This window comes from Alosa alosa, chromosome 3, assembly GCF_017589495.1.
Source record: "Alosa alosa isolate M-15738 ecotype Scorff River chromosome 3, AALO_Geno_1.1, whole genome shotgun sequence".
Taxonomy (NCBI): Eukaryota; Metazoa; Chordata; class Actinopteri; order Clupeiformes; family Clupeidae; genus Alosa; species Alosa alosa.
In genome coordinates, this window is record NC_063191.1 from 5,111,652 (window position 1) to 5,129,956 (window position 18,305).

Consider the following 18,305-nt stretch of genomic DNA (forward strand, 5'->3'; position numbering starts at 1 on the left):
CTTAAGGTTATGGCTGTGAGCATTTACACGGGCAACTAGCACACTAGCTCAGTCTGCCTCCGTTACATCGGACCACAGTGGGAGGAGAAGGACTCGTAATTTCAGACCTCGAGTCCTCGAGACCAACGCATTTTTTTTATGTTCATATAAAAAAAACACACAACACATAACAACAATAATAATAAAATGCATTGTTGACGGGCATTATTTGAAAGACATCCCATGGTGCAATGCAAAGATACTGCCGTCAGAGCCGTTTATTTATCTCTATGGCTCTGCTGCCGGTGAGTGTCAGTGACTTCACTTCAGTTGCTGCCTGGTGTGATCACAGAGCGACGGCAAGATGAGCAACGAGTCTAAGACTGCTCCTCTAAACAATTCCTAATCTAGCTTAGTCTGTAGGCCTAACTGTTGATTATTAACTGGGGTGATATTAAATCATGAATATAAAAACTGACATGTTTTTATGGTCTTTGTCTCGACTCCTAAAGGACTCGGTCTCGACTGACTTGCTTCCTCAAAGACTCTGTCTTGACTCGGACTTGACTGTATTTGGGTCATTCCACGTCAATTCAACCAGGGCACTTAGGTCTCAAATTATTCTGAAAAAATTACCAGGTGTACCTATGTTACCCAGGAGAAACACTGTAAAATACCTTTTATGTAAGATCAATACTTTACAAGATACAGCCAGTTTTACAGGGGAGTGGGGTGTCAATTTTGTTCGGCCTCTCTTTTTTGTCAAAGTTCACAAGCCCATAGTGCAAGAACTAAACCATGTAGGAGGCTCAAATTGTGCATGCTGGTACATAAATAGGAACAGTATGTAGCAAAATTGTCCCCACCGACTAGTCCCAATCAAATTTTTGAGATGATAAAATTGTCCCCACAAATATGTTATCGAACTCCTTTGTGCTATTTGGACTATTCCAACGGCAAGGACGACAGTAAAAGAAGCACGGTCATTTGATTGGCTGAAACCGAAGGGGGTTTATCTGACACACACAACAGAGTCAAAGCATATCCTAGGCCAACTTTGTAGTGACACTGTCAGAAAAGCGAGTGAGTGTGTATGCTAAATTATCGAGCGAGTGAGTGTGTATGCTAAATTATCAGGGATGTCTACCAATACATAACCCAAAAGAGGCCAGTGTAAAACATTGTAATATTCCCTTTGCCCTTCAGCATGCACATTTTGCCTCTTTTTGCGCTTTTTAGATCAGCTATGCCGCCAAAGAAGAAAAGGAACATTCGAAGCGTAGCACAGAATAGCACACCATCACTGACTGTTAATTGGGCTATCAATCTTGCAGTCGCAATAAACAATGGATCCGAGATATTTTCCTGTTCCTATATTCTGTTCATGTAGGCTAATGTATTTGTGAATGTAGCCTGCACAATGCAAAGAAATAAACGACAAATTATGGTGCATTTCCATACTTATAAATGAACATTGCGAGACGTAGGCTATCGCCTTTTATGATCTCATTCAAGAAAGATTTTCTTTGACTTGTTAGTTTTTTGAAGATTTATTTTATCTAATGACATAGCAAACATGATAAATTGAATCCACATATCCTTACACTATGCACACTGCAAAAAATGAATTCTAACCAAGTGTTATTGATCTTATATTAAGATTAAAAAATCTATTTGGTATTGTTTTTAGTATGAAAAGACTTACCTAGCGCCCTCTCAAAAGATCATTTTGACTTAATTTAAGAAGACTTTAACTTATTTTAAGGAGTCTTATCAAGATAAATTTGCTCAACGCACTGGCAGACAAATTTGCTTGTTTTTAGGACAAATTTGCTTAACGCACTGGCAGACAAATTTGCTTGTTTTCAAGATGAGATGTCTTAAAATAAGTCAAATTTCTTTTAAATTAAGTCAAATGATTTCACAAAAAAGCGCTAGGTAAGGTTCTATATACTGAAAACAATACCAACTAGTTTTTTTAATCTTGATATAAGATTAATAACACTTGGTTAGATTTTGTTAGATAAGCAGTTTTTGCAGTGCAAAACTATTTTCCACTAGCCTAAAACCGTGAGTTTGAAAGCTAATTGCGTTCACGTTCTCCTTAAAGTGACAGGCACACAATTAAACTTGCACACCACAAATATGATGATATTAAGTGTAGACTAATAATAATTTAACTAGATGTACCGCATAGCGGTACAAAATATGACCGCCGCTCAGTCCTGTACATCTGTTCCGCGAAAATAAATCACACTTCAATTTGTCTCCATATTTTACTCCATCCCCACTCTTGAAACTTTTGTGTATGCTTGTTTGGCATGCCTGAGTGTGTGTGAAGCGGCTGCACAGAAAGTACCCTACTGGTGCTGAAAAGGTGAATAGATTGTAGAATAGCCAAAGAAGATGTAGAATTGTTATAAAACCTTTAAAATCTCTAAACAATCACAAGTAGGGCAGTTCATCACAGTTCATCCATTGCAACTGGATTGATGAAAGGTCACTTACACCTGTAGGCTACATTGTATTTGGGAAAAGCAAAAGGTATCAGCATAATGTTATTTATTTATTTATTTTTTATGTATTTTTAAACAAAAACATCTCTGTCAGTTCCATGCGTTTTCAACAGCTATCAAAACAAAGGTCATTTTGGATGGATGGATTTTTTGTGAATGTTTCTTCTTCTTACATAAGAATTTAGTCATCTTTAGTTCATGTAATACTTTATTGTCAATGCACAAATTAAGTAACAGTAGTCTGAAACGTTATTGTTAATGCACAAATTAAGTAACAGTAGCCTAGCCTGAAACGAAGTACTGTTTTACATCTAACCAGTGGTGCCAAATAACTGACATGTCAAATGGGCCTTGATGAAATGCGCCGCTAGACTGTTCATACACATTTTAGCAGACCCAAAGTTGAAGAGCTTTTGTCCGTTATTGTTAGTGCAAATATAGGCTGATTCATGTTCCCTTGCATTGTTTAACTGAGGTCCATGGCTAGTCTGGCTTTCATCAGACCAAGCTCAATCTTTAAAAAATCAAAAAAATAAAAATAGCGGGCAGATCAGGCTGGGTTCACCCAGCCTAGTCCATAGGCACCGATGTTGTTTAATTTTCGATTGAGATATACACGCTCTGGCTATTCTAAATGCAAAAATGCATCAGGGGTTATGACAAAAGCGGTAACTAACAAACTAGATCTAATAGAAAGCTGTTAGCTTCCTAAGCTATAGGTAGGATTATAAGGTAGAGCTATTTACAACATAAATTGTCAATAGGCTATGCTGGCGACACAAATAAAATCTCCTTTGGAAACCAATGGCTACGCCTTACAGTAGCCAGCGGGACTTAAACTGTCATATCGGCGAAAGTTGTAATAACATTCACACAGCTCCATGAGTCAAGGGAAAGCGCGAATAAAGTAGCCACTTCTATATGGGACCACTATACAGTAGTTTAGGGTGTTTTGCTAAAAGCAGCCATAATGAAATGAAGGTGTCATTGTTTGGATACTTCACCCACACGTGCTTTTTTAATTTCACAGACTACAACTACCAAGCTGTTATCAAAGCACATCGATTCCCCTCTCACACCCTGCGACTTAAAACAAAATAAACAGGCGATCTCAGTCTCACGCATGTATAGGCAAAACTGTATCAGACCCGTTAAGCGTTGGTAAATCTTCCATTGCACAGAATGATTTTGTAGCGCGATGCAATAAATGACAGTCGAAAGATACAAAACAGTGCTGCTATACACATTTGCTTGGTATAACCGCGATTTATAGTTTTCTACAAATGCAATAAATCAAATGCCTCCATCACTCAACCAACACTAACAGTAACATTACCTAGGTCCTTATTGATATTACAAGATTAACGCATCTGCAGTAAAACCAAGCATGTCCGATAAACATCCTCAGATTTATTTTTCGCTTCAAGAAGAAATGGGAATTACACTTCATGTGAACATCGTCCTATCCTTATTAGATGTTAAGCTGCGGTAAATTACAGTCCTTGTATGAAGGCCCATTGTTTTTTCCGTCTCACTGCAGGGATTACGCCATCTAGTGGACAAGCATTTACTTCGCCAATACTGAAAATGCAGCCATGATGATGATGATGAATATTTATTTTGGCTTTCTTTTAATCCTACTGATTTTCATTTTTTTTGCGGGGCAAATCACAAATGAGTGATTATGAGCCAGATTTGATGTGGGCCCTTGAGACCAACATACCATAAAGATTCACAGAGAACTGTGTTCGCCCTACCCACTCCCCTTTAGGGGGTCAGTCCAGCGGGGGGGCTGCAGATGAAAATAAAAAAATGACGGTTCCATGCTATCCATGTGGGGAATTTACATACCCACCAAGTTTTGTGTACCCGGGTCTTTCAGTGTCCCGGGATCCTTGTTGGTGTGCGTCACTAAATGTACACATAAATTATTTTATTGTAAGGCCCCCCCATGAACGAAAGTACACAAAACTTGGCATGCATTCAGAGGGTGTCATAATGATCCTACACTTTAATTTTGTGCAGTTTTGACCTTGTCAGCCAGAGATATTGAGATGAAAACACCTAATTTTTTGCTTTTTAATTTTTTAACTAGGTGGCGCTATACATGAAATGAGATGGATGGGTTGACATGCCCCTTAAGATCAACATACATAAAAAGGTTGATTCTCCTAGGCCCCACGGTTCTCGAGATATTCACAGAAAACTGTGCCCGCCCCCTACAGGCCAGTTGGTGTAATATAACAGAAATTCATTTATTGTGTGGCCCCCCATGAACAAAATTCCACGAAACTTGGTGCATTCAGAAGGTGTCCAAAATGATCCTACACTTCCAATTTCGTGCAGTTTTGACTATGTTAGGTCACAGATACCTACAATTACAACACCTCATTTTACTTTTTTTTGTGTTTTAGGTGGCGCTATACATGAAATTAGTGGTTATGGAATGGGTTGACATGGCCCCTTGAGATCAACAGTACATAAAAAAAAGGTGGTCCTCCTAAACCCCTTACGGTTCTCGAGATATTCACAGAAAACTGTCTGCCCTACCCTCCTTCCGGGGTGCAGTCCAGCGTGGGGGCTACAGATCAAAACGAAAACGATGGTTCCATGCTATCCATATGGGGTACATGCCCACCAAGTTTGTCTACCCCGGTCTTTTCAGTGTCCCGGGAATCATTGACGGAAATTTGGACATGCTGAAAAAAAAAAAAAAAAGAAAAAAAAAAAATCTGATTCAAAACCTATATGACACGCTTTAACCGCTGGGCGGTAAATATTATTATGATGTATTCAAATGACCAAATATATTTAGCTATTAGTAATTATGCAGATCATAAAATGCTATAATTAACAATATACAGTATATAAAGTTTATATGAATACCAAAATATGAAATAGAAACCTATGACAACTATCACTTTCTGTGTGTGTGTGGTTTGGGTGTGTGAGTGTGTGTGTGTGGAGGGTCAATCAAATTCTATGATTGCCACTGATGTGAATGATCACACAATATTCAATATTACTGATACTGTCAAGGTGGTGGGGGCCCCCAAACCAAATCAAATTTTAAAAAATCGCAAAGGTATCGAAATCGAGATTCTTCACTTGGTATTGGTATTGAAACAATATTGTTGGTATCGTGACAGCAGGAGTTGGGGATGTGTCCCCACCAAAGCTGAGACCAAACCTACGCCCTTGCAATAGAGGCTTAGACAACTATGACCCACGTTTTGGTTTCGTAAATGAATTTGTCCTACTTCTTGACTGCAATGTAGTCAATTGACTGCTTGACAGGTTATTTTTATTTTTCTGTACAATAAACAAATACATCTGCTTTATGCTGCAGAATTACGCACTTGGCCAGCCTATACAACGGGCACATTTTGGAGAGAATAGAGAATGCATGCACGCAAGAATCTGTAGGCTATTTGTGGCAGGTTACCAGCAAACAATGTTTAATGCATTAAGTCAAGACCTCAAACGTTTTTCTAAACAATAAAAACAGAAAGGATGCAGCAGGCAGCAAATGTAGAAGAGTAATTTCCAGTGGAAGAACAAAATGCTGAATGAAGCCCAAAGCTATGAAGGCATACCTGGCAAGTTGCTTTTTTATGAAGACATAAATGGTTGCATTATAGGTCAAGTTTGCAAGACGGAGACATAACTCGTGAGCATGCCACACCATCCAGAGACGCGCTCACACAGCTGTGGTAGCGGGGGCAGGAGGATTACTGTCAGCGCATGGCTTTATATAAAATTCTTCAACAGAAGCATTATTAAATAAAGGCCTGCTTCGAATGCAGGCTTGCCCAAAATAAAGGCCTGTGGTTTGCGCAGCCTACAGTAAGTAGGCTAAATAACAGACCCGCCACAATATGCGGTATGATGATTTTTTACGAGCAAGAAGTTTGTTCTTAAATAACAATGAAATATCATCAGTAATATTCGACCATTATTTTGAGCAAATGGGCTATGCATTGGGTTAGACACCAGGGGCCATATTCACAAAGCCTTTTATCTTACCACTTGGAGTACTCCTAAATAGCCATAAAATATTTTCGCTAGGAGTTTCTCTTAAGTTATTCACAAAGCCTTTCAGACCTACTCTTAGTAAGGAAAATGACAACTCCTAAACTAAGAGTGAGTCTTCGTTGCTATGGATGACGTCATTACTCATGCACGAGCTTGACTGAAGTGACCACCTTGATTGGCTGATGATTGTAACGCGGGAATGATTCCTTCCCTTACGATGATGAGTGGCAGGTGACAGGTCTGAGAATGTGTGCGCTACACAAGGACGGAAGATGATGAATAACTGAATAAAAAGGCCTAGCCTAAATTAATCAAGAGTAAGGCAAAACAAATAGCCTAGTAGCCTAATGAAACATACAGATTGATGCAGTAACTTTGTAACATTATTAAATGAATCTGTTACTATGCCTATGCCTACATTTGCAAAGAGGAGAACATTTTAATTTGATAATTATGGCCGCCGCTAGCGAAGCGGTCATATAGGGATTGTCAAAGTTTTTTTTTTTTTTTCCCCCCCGTCATCTACTTCCTGAATTTTTGGTCAACGATACCCGGGACACCGAACCACCGGGACACATGAAATTTGGTGGGTATGTAGCCCCACTAGACTTTTATGGAAAAATTTCGTTTTGTCCCCGGGGTACACTCCCCCCCCGTGCTGGGCCCCCCGAACCGCAAAAAAGCAGTTTTTTCTAAATAACTACCTGAACCGTGGCACTGAGGATGAAGAATGTTTTATGGTATGTTGGTCTCAAGGGCCCACATCAATCTGGCCCATAATCACTCATTTGTGATTTGCACCCCCCCGGTAAAAAATAAAAATGCAATATTATTCTGCTTTAATCGCCCCTATCTTCAGTTAAGATGTTCAGAACTGCACCAAATTTTATTTGTATGATTGACCTGGCATTCTCTGGGGGTATGCCAAGTTTCGTAGAATTTCATCCATGGGGGTCTTAAAAAATAGATTATGTGTACATTTAGTGACTGTACACTCATTGGCCTGTAGATGGCGGTTGCACACATATACACATGCACACACACACAGGCACCCACATACTATGGGGTATTAGAACGGCCGATACATAATTACAAATTCAGTAGGATTAAAAGAAAAGCCAAAATATATATTCATCATCATCATCATGGCTGCATTTCCAGTATTGGCGATAAGTAGTCGTTTGTCCACTAGATGGCGATCGTTGCAGTAAGGCGTAATTTTGTTGGAAGTTAAACGTGGGGTTGGAATAACAATGGACGCTTCCTACAAGGGCTATAGTTTACCACAGAGAACGTCTAATAAGGATAGGATGATGTTCACATGAAATGTAATTCCCATTTCTTCTGAGGATGTTTTATCGGACATGCTTGGTTTTTTTTACTGCAGGTAACGTTAATCTTATAATATCAATAAGGACCTAGGTAATGTTACCGTTAGCGTTGGTGAGTGATGGAGGCCAATTTGATTGATTGCATTTGTAGAAAACTATAAATGCGGTTATACCAAGCAAATTGATAGCAGCACTATAATTGTATCTTTTCGACTGTCATTTGTTGCATGTGCTACAAAAAATCATTCTGTGCAATGGAAGATTTCCCAACGTTACACCGGTCTGATACAGTTTTGCCTATACATGCGTGGAGACTGAGACACCTGTTTATTTTGTTTTAAGTGCGTGCAGGGTGTGAGAGGGGCATCCCGATGTGCTTTGATTCCAGCTTGGTAGTTGTAGTCTGTGAAATTAAAAAAACGCGTGTGTGTGTGAAGTATGCAAACAATGACACCTTCATTTCATAATGGCTGCTTTTAGCAACACACCTTAAGCTACTGTGTAGTGGGTCCCATTTAGAAGTGGCTACTTCATTCGGCGCTTTCCTTGACTCATGGAGCTGCGTGAATTTTATTACTTTTCGCCACGATATGGCAGTTTAAGTCCGGCTTGATACTGTAGTAAGCCATTGGTTTCCAAAGGAGATTTTATTTGTGTAAGCCAGCATAGCCTATTGACAATTTATGTTGTAAATAGGCCTATCTTATAAGCCTACCTAGCTTAGGGGAAGCTAACAGCTTTCTATTAGGATCTAGTGTGTTAGTTACAGTTTTGTCATAACTCCCTGATGCATTTTTTTGCATTTAGAATAGCCAGGCGTGAACAATATCGGGTGCCTATGGATTAGGCTTGGTGAACCCAGCCTGATCTGCCGGGCTATTTATTTTTTTGATTTCTTAAAAGATTGAGGTTGGTCTGGTGAAAGCCAGACTAGCCATGGACCTCAGTTACACAATGCAAGGAACATGAATCAGCCTATATTTGCACGAACAATAACGGACAACAGCTCTTCAACTTTGGCCCGTTAAAATGTGTATGAACAGTCTAGCGGCGCATTTCATCAAGGCCCATTTGGACATGTCGTTATTTGCACCACTAGATGTAAAACAGCATTTGTTTCAGACTACTGTTACTTAATTTGTGCATTAACAATAACATTTCAGACTACTGTTACTTAATTTATTGCATTGACAATAAAGTATTACATGAACTAAAGATGACTATAATAATAATAATAATAATAATAATAATAATAATAATAATAAAACTTTTATTTGTATAGCACCTTTCATACACAGAATGCAGCTCAAAGTGCTTTTACATTTGAAGCATGTAACACAATAATAGTCAGTCAGTCATTATCAATCACTTTTTTCTTTGCTGTTTATGTTATACTCAGCAACATATCAAAAATATAGAAAATGACCCCCACAAGCACGCCATATGGCAACTGTGGCAAGGAAAAAAACTCCCATATTCAGGAAGAAACCTTGGCAGAACCTGACTTAATAGGGAGCCATCTGCTTCTGGCTGGCTGCCCTCAATAATAGCAGATGTAGAATAATCTGAAAATGTAGTCTACAGGATAAGATGAGTTAACTAAAAGCTTTCCTGTACAGGTATGTTTTTTCAGATCTTTTTAAAAAATATTTACTGAACTCGCCTGCTTGATGTACAGAGGCAGAGTGTTCCATAGTTTGGGGCATAATGGATAAACGCAGCTTCTCCACTTTGTTTGTGGAGCACTTTGGAATCGATTAAAAGATTAGAATTGGATGATCTAAGTTTCCTTTTGTGGTTGATAAGATATTAAAAGCTCAGAGATATATGAAGGTGCTATGCCATTCAGAGCTTTGTAAGTAATTAACATAACCTTAAAATCAATTCTATAGGAAATAGGGAGCCAGTGCAGTTCAGCCAACACAGGGGTGATGTGTTCTCTCTTCTTAGTCTTAGTTAAGAGTCTAGCTGCAGAGTTCTGTATGAGTGCCAATTTCTTTAGATGTTTTTGGGAAGACCAGTGAAAAGTGCATTGCAGTAGTCTAACCTGCTAGTGATAAAGGCGTGAATTAGTTTTTCTGCATCTTGTTGAGTTAAAAAGGGCCGCACAAAGTCCCCACAAAAGGGACTAAAATCTTATGTAGAAGAAGAAACATTCACAAAAAATCCATCCATCCAAAAATGACCTTTGTTTTTGATAGCTGTTGAAAACGACACGGAACTGACAGAGATGTTTTTGTTTATAAATAAATAAATAAATAAACAACATTATGCTGATACCTTTTGCTTTTCCCAAATACAATGTAGCCTACAGGTGTAAGTGACCTTTCATCAATCCAGTTGCAATGGATGAACTGTGATGAACTGCCCTACTTGTGATTGTTTAGAGATGTTAAAGGTTTTATAACAATGCTACATCTTCTTTGGCTATTTTACAATCAATTCACCTTTTCAGCACCAGTAGGCTACTTTCTGTGCAGCCGCACACACACACTCAGGCATGCCAAACAAGCATACACAAAAGTTTCAAGAGTGGGGGATGGAGTAAAAGATGGAGACAAATTGAAGTGTGATTTATTTTCGCGGAACGGATGTACAGGACTGAGCGGCGGTCATATTTTGTACCGCTATGCAGTACATCTAGTTTGTGAATAGGTCTGTGAGTTAGGAGTCCTCTCGACTTCTTTTTAAGCTGCCACAGAGGTGGAAAGGTACGATTTGTTGGGGGCAGGGCCGGATTAACAATTCATAGACCCCTGGGCACAAATGTCTGATGGCCCCCCTAGGCCTGCCCCCCAGCCAACGTGAATCGGGCGGTCAGTTAATAGGCCTATATCGTGAAGATTTTTCTTGCCATCTAAGGCACGAGCGCATCTGTAAGGCCAGGGCCGGAGTGGGGCCACTTTTCAGGTTTCAGGCCCAAGACCGGCCCACGTTTTCCATAGTGATGGAAATTGGATAAATGAAGCAACATTTCAGCTCTTAGGCCTACTATCCTGTAGTTTTTATTAGTACCATGGTTCAACAAATGTGTAAAGGTTATATTAATTCACTTCAACTGAGAAGTTAACAAAAAATATTCCACTATTCCACAAGTTAACAAAAACAGAAAGAAAGAAAGACAGAAAGATAGAAAGCCTTTGAAATGTAGCCTATCCCACGCTTCCACAAAGAGGCATGAACTAATGTTTAGGCTACATGTTTTTTGCATGGGTAGGCTATATTGTTGTTTGGTGATTTAGCCTACTCCTTTACTACACCCTCTTCTAAGCAAACAAATATAGGTTCATCATGTAGCATAAATATTTTGCTCTTTCTTACATTAAATCACTTTAATTTATCCTCTCTACTTGTCCCTGTAGTCATGGCCTCCTCATCACTAATTTCGGGCTCGCCATTTTCAGTGGTCGACTGGTTGATCTGCTGCTCAGAGGCTACAATTTTTACCGCATAGGCCTACACAGATCAACTTCAGTTTTGTTATTAATATTTGCATACTGCAAAGTCTATGAATTTTTTAGCCTACACCTTTACTACAAAAGGCTAATATTTCAAGAAATGTAATATGTTGCTTGCAAATAGCTTGACAACGCTACAAACGTCCAATATTAGCCCAATAACTGCTAATAATCATTGCCTATAGGCTATCTCTCTTTACCAGTTGCCACTTTTATCTGTAGGCCTAATCTAGAAGCTTGGCACATTTAGCAGCATCTACCTGGCCATTTCAGTCCCTCCTGGCCTGTTTCTACCATCCATCCTTCCTGACGCTTATGGCTACTGTAGGGCTGGCCCGGCTATCCGTATCTGAGAAAACTTTTTGGAAAAGACGGGCTATATGGACCCAACCAACTCTTTTTGGGAGGGGAGAACTCCCTCACACGGTAGGCTACAACCCATGCAGAGGCAACAGTGCCATGCACAGAATGCGGAACGTGTAGCCTACTTTAAGAGAAGTTAGACTAACGTGACAAATGTCAATATTTTTTTCCTCGACCGGCCCAAAAGTGAAGCGGCCCACTGGGAATTCTCCCAATTTTCCCGATTACCCACCCCGGGCCTGTGTGAGGCCAAGACTCACCAAGTAGCCCGTTTGTTTACAACTAACATTACATTTAATTAAACTGCTTATAGGCTATGCCAAAATAGTTTTCAACATTTTGAATATTAGTGTCGGGTGAATTAGGAAATGTTCTCAAAGTAGCCTTATGGCTGAAAGCTGCTTGGGATCCTCCCCTGTCAAGCAATATAACCATACAAACGCGCGGCCTGCCTTCGGCTTTGTCGGAACTGGCCATTGTAGGCTACGTAAAAATAAACTTCCAAAACTAACGAAAAATATTTATCTTATTTCAGTTCATTCAAAAGTTTCCAAAAAGTTAAAAACAGTTGACATAATGCGCAAATAATATAGCGTAGATATTCCAATATATTCGAATACATGTGTTTATTTTAAAGGGAAAATTCAAACGTCATTTTTGAGGAATTTTGACAGCCCTAGTCCATCGTAGGCTACGCCAATCGGCTATTACTCGGCCATTCGGCTAACACCTTCCACCTAGCCCCGGTGAGTGGGGGTCGCTAAAATGCGTGTGAACTAGCACCATTGAGTAGCCTATGCAAATGTCTCTTCATTTGATAACACTAAATTAAGAAATATTTTCTAATCACGAATATGCTTAGTTTATTTTTCTTTCGGTCCGCGGTTCCATAGGCTACCATTCAATTGCAGCACATTATCCGCGGACTAGCAATCTCATTGACGAGGAGGCCCTATAAGCCTGCAGATCATAGACAGAGAAAGCATGCTCTGGGAACAGAGCACAGTTGCCTGCCTTGTGTAACCATGGGTATGTCTACAAGGAAAATGTCTTAGTGCGCTTCGGGGTGGCCGCACACACCCACTTCCAACGTCACTGGCTGCCTGATAGGTGAAGAGAACAAGAAATGGAGAAACATCAACGCAGTGCCTTGGTAGGCCTAATGTTATTCAGCGCAGTGCCTTGATAGGCCTAATGTTATTCAGCGCAGTGCCTTGATAGGCCTAATGTTATTCAGCGCAGTGCCTTGATAGGCCTAATGTTATTCAACGCAGTGCCTTGGTAGGCCTAATGTTATTCAGCGCAGTGCCTTGATAGGCCTAATGTTATTCAGGCGAGTGCCTTGGTAGGCCTAATGTTATTCAGCGCCAGTGCCTTGGTAGGCCTAATGTTATTCAGCGCGGTGCCTTGGTAGGCCTAATGTTATTCAACGCAGTGCCTTGGTAGGCCTAATGTTATTCAACGCAGTGCCTTGGTAGGCCTAATGTTATTCAACGCAGTGCCTTGGTAGGCCTAATGTTATTCAGCGCAGTGCCTTGGTAGGCCTAATGTTATTCAACGCAGTGCCTTGGTAGGCCTAATGTTATTCAACGCAGTGCCTTGATAGGCCTAATGTTATTCAGCGCAGTGCCTTGGTAGGCCTAATGTTATTCAGCGCAGTGCCTTGATAGGCCTAATGTTATTCAACGCAGTGCCTTGATAGGCCTAATGTTATTCAACGCAGTGCCTTGGTAGGCCTAATGTTATTAGATTGGATTTTGTAGTTAGGCTACTGCGAATGTAACACCCTCGTTTCTATGAAACTGGAAACAACTGAACCAGGAGACTTTGTCACAAGACAAAACAGATGTCTCAAAGCCCATTAGATTAATGTGAGCCTGTGGTTTAGATTTGTAAGACAAAAATTTTGGTTAGACTAGGCTAGCTAACTTTACACTGACATCAATGCAGTCGCAGTCAACATGAAATCCAACACTTTTTGATCACCAAGTTGAAATTTCCAGCTCAACCACAAATAATTCCGATTCTTTTTAATATCATCCAATAACTAATTCAATGTTGATTTAGGCCTATAGGCCTAACTCGGCCTACTTAGCAACACCATTGAACACCACTTAAAAGTTCAACAAAGAGTTGCCATTGCTGCTGCTGTGCTGAAGAGATGTGGACGGCACGGAAGGGCACGTCCAATGAAAATAAATTAACGCAACGCAACACCCGCTTCTCTCGCGTCAGTCACTGAAATGAACGCAACACAGAACCCGCTTCTCTCACGGCAGTCACTGACAGTAGAATAAATGCATGGGGAAAAACACTTCGATGATAAGCGCCGCGCAGCAACAGTTTGTGACGTTGTTTATTAGTGTAACCTCATGTATGAAAACTAGTAGTGCCAGGCAATGTTAGCCTACTTTGAAAAGTAGTGTTGCCGTGGCAATACTAGTGACGTCGGCCATGTCCTGAAGTAGCCTAAAGCATGTAGGCTAATGATTCCTAAAACATATACGACATCCATTCTGTGGCTATTGAAATTTGGGTATATCATGTTAACTGTAACCCACCCTCTGAAGCCTTTCGTGACACATAGAAAATACTTTTTTAATGAACCTGACGTGTTCTTCATTCTCTGATTCTAAAAATGTCATTTTTAAGTCATTAAAACTTAATACAAAGTGGTTTTGAGCCATTTTAAGTCGCTGAGCTGCAGCATCAGGTGTTCGTAGACTGCGCTCCTCCTCCGTCTACTGACAGCCAGGGCATATACATTTCTTCTACGGCTGTAAACGGGATTCACTCGCAGTTAAAGGAACCGTATGTAAGATTGTGGCCAAAACTGGTACTGCAATCACTTTCAAATTACTGTAGAGCGGTGTATCCCCTCCCCCTCCCCCCTGACAGGAAGAGCTGGCAACCCTGGATGCCGAAACACTACTGACTTTGTGATTAGTAGATAGTTGGAGGGTGGCGCATCAGGCCAAAACACAATATGACAACATCAACATCAGTTGAGGGCTGCAACTTCACTTTTTAAATGACAATATCCTGGCCGGACTACTGTTGTCAGTGATATAAGTATTTGAAATGAACATGATTTCTTAATGTCTAGCGATATATCAGGGCCATTTTATGATTAATTGAAATACATTTCTTACATATGGTTCCTTTAACCAAATATTTTTTTATTAGGGCAGGGCAGGCATATTTCTGGCTATTAAATTATTTCTAAACCAGTCTGCTAAAGTCTGTAGTGAAGTCTGTGTAGGGTTTTCCAGGCTCCATTTCTTTTTACGAGACACCCTGCTCACCAGAACCATCTGGCGGTTGTTTAGGTTGTTGCAGCTTCGTTGCCGCGTCACGGGAGAAATACAAATTAAAGTCGCGTGATCCCACGTGAGGTCACGTGCGAACCTCGAGGGAAGCTGGCCAATTTGAAGTAATGCCCACTGTAAGTGTGTGGGCCCTGGTTGAATTGACGTGGAATGACCCATTTGAAAACTAAAGGACTCAGTCTCGACTCATCAAAGTCTTGACTCGAACTCGGCATAGGTGGTCTCGTCTCCATCACTACCTGTTTGCATCAGAACATCCTCCATGTAGCCTGGGAGAACTACACAAACTTGTTTGCAATTGAGACTTGAGAAGTGGTCGGGTGTTAACCAGGTTTTCCTCCATGATCATTGTGAAATTGGAATGAAATTAGACAATCATCTGACACTCACCACATAGCTAGATCTTTAGACCAAATGATGTATACCCTATTAGTGACCAAAATACATTACATTACAATAAAAAGGAAAAATACTTGTGTTTCTGAATACTTCTGAATACTATTTTTAAAAGCAAGTACTTCTGTACTTCAACTTAAGTAAAAATCTGACTTAGCAACTTTCACTTGTTATGGAGTAATAATTGACAAGGTGTATCTATACATTCACTTAAGTAAAGGAATTGTGTACTTTGTCCACCTCTAATGTTACACATTTAAATTTAAACTGTAGTATTTCAAGTCTGTTGACTTTCTATTGCATAACCTATTTGTCAACAGGTATAACCTTATGGGATCAAGTGGAGTTACAGAGGAACAGAAGTGTGAAAAAACAAAATAATACTGAATTTAATGTCACAACATCAGATTCAATTGAGGAGAAGTCGGATTCATTGAAGATCTCTGGCTCTCTGAAACTAAGTCTCTTAGGAGGACTGGTGGATGTGGGAGGATCAGCTAAATATTTCCAAGACACAAAGAAATCTCACAAACAAGCCCGTGTGACTCTTCAGTACAAAACAACAACAAAATTTGAAACATTAACAATGGCTCACCTGGGTTGTGGACAGGTGTCTCATCCTAACGTGTTTGAAGATGACACTGCCACTCATGTCGTCACAGCCATCTTGTACGGAGCTGGTGCCTACTTTGTGTTTGACAGAGAATCATCTTCAGAGGATAAGAAGGAACAAGTGGAGGGGGAGGCTAAACTCACCTTCAGTAAACTGAAATTCCTCACAGTAGATGCTGAGGCATCTTTAAGCATGGATAATACTGAAAAGACAGCAGTTGAGAAATTTAGCTGCACATTTCATGGAGACTTCAATTTACCCACCAACCCAACATCCTTCAGTGATGCTGTGAAAGTTTACATAGACCTTCCAAACATGCTCGGATGGAAAGGAGAATATGCTGTTCCACTCACGGTGTGGCTGTACCCTCTGTGCAAGTTGGATTCAAGAGCTGCAAGACTGAAAATAGACATCAGTAATGACCTCATCAAATACTCATCAGAAATAATAGAGGGTTTAACCACAGCAGAGATGAGATGTAGAGACATACTGAAAGACACTGCAGCAGCAACATTTCCTGCTATGAAAGAGAAGGTTCAGACTTTGATATATAATTGCCGTCAGTACAAGCTTGACTTCATGCAGAAGCTCGGGTCAGTGCTTCCTTCTATCCGAGGGGGTGGGAAAGAGGAAAGTGCCCTTTTAGACGTGCTGAAGGCACATAAGAGTTCTCCATTCAACAGCAAAGATCTGGATAAGTGGCTCACAAGCAAGGAGAAGGAATCTGATACACTTCAGTCTTACCTCAAGCAACTGGACAATCTGGATGCAAAAATGGACAACAATTTGGATGACCTTTTGTTTGCAGTAAAAAAATGTTGTGTGTTTTTCATTCACCTCTATTGACCACACTGATCATTTTCTTGTGAACCTGTCCAATTATCTTAAACCATCAGGAGTGATGGATTCTCCCACAGAATCCACTGATCTACAGGCTAGAAACACAGATTGGCTCTCCACTGATACTAAAACAAGGATGAGGACACAATTTAAACTGTTTCAAGAACTGAAGGGGATGAACAACAGTGATGACACCAAATTCATAGTTGTTTCAAAATACGACAAGAGTCATCCTGGGGCATGTATTTTCATATATGAAGATGGAAATGATAATGCAATCCTCTTTGTTCCTCCATCAAAACCTGACACTCCAATCAAAACCACTACTGGTGTTTCACATGACAGAGTAACAGTTCAGGTGTCTGACCCAGACTCTGCCACTGTAGAGTACCGAGTAGAATACAGAGAGAAACAGAATGAGGAGACTGAATGGAAATCCCACCCAGTGCGGAAGAACCAAGAGCCAGTAACTCTGTCAGGACTGAAGCCAGAGACTGAGTATGAGATCAGAGCCACAGCTGTGGGTAAACTCAGCTATGCTGTCAGCAGTGATGTTTGCAGAGCTGTGACCCTCAAAGCAGTCGGTCCACCAACTGAGGTAAAGGTGACTGAAGTGAAAGCAAACTCTATCACCCTGACATGGAGCTCCCCATCTGTCCAACATTATGAATCAGTAGAGCAGTACATCATTGAGTTCAGGAAGGAGAGCAGCAATCAGTGGCAGACCAAGAGCACTGGGAAGGAGGTTTACACATTCACTCTGAAAAACCTTAAAGAGAACACAACCTACTCCATCAGGATATGCACAGGTGCTGGTGTCGGAGTGAGTAAACCTGGTGAAGAATTGCAGATTAAAACTAAAAAAATACCATTGAAGAAGAAGTTCATTTTGTTGTCAGGTGATCCACCAGTCTACAAACTGAAACCAACAGGAGTTTGTAATCTCAACCAAATGGTTTTTGGAAAAGTACCAGCCAAAAACCCATCAAACAAAACCATCATGGTTGTTGGAGCTACTGGATCTGGCAAGACCACCCTCATCAACGGCATGATCAACTACATACTTGGAGTCGAGTGGGAAGACAACTGGAGATTTAAACTAATACATGAAGAAACAAACCAAACACAGGCATGCAGTCAGACCTCTGAGGTGACAGCCTATCAGATTCACCATACAGATGAATTCAAAGTTCCATATTCTCTCACCATCATTGACACTCCAGGGTTTGGGGACACCAGAGGAATCAAACAAGACAAAGAAATCACAGATAAAATAAGAATTTTTTCTCAGTCAAGGGTGGAATTGATAGCATTGATGCAGTGTGTTTTGTAGTGCAGTCTGCATTGGCTTGACGGACACACAAAAAAATACATCTTTGACGCCATCCTCTCCATTTTTGGTAAAGACATCGCCAGCAACATCATCATTCTGGTCACTTTCGCTG

General features: G+C 40.4%; 1 protein-coding gene across 1 annotated transcript in view; it reads left to right on the plus strand.

The window, feature by feature from the left end:
• The window catches only part of LOC125292270 (verrucotoxin subunit beta-like), a 32,800-nt gene extending 14,607 nt beyond the window's left edge, over positions 1–18,193 (plus strand). Inside the window, 2 exon segments of the mRNA XM_048239487.1 lie at positions 15,728–16,827; positions 16,829–18,193. Of these exon segments, the coding sequence (XP_048095444.1) occupies positions 15,728–16,827; positions 16,829–18,193 (2,465 nt within the window).
• The last annotated feature ends 112 nt before the right edge of the window (positions 18,194–18,305 follow it).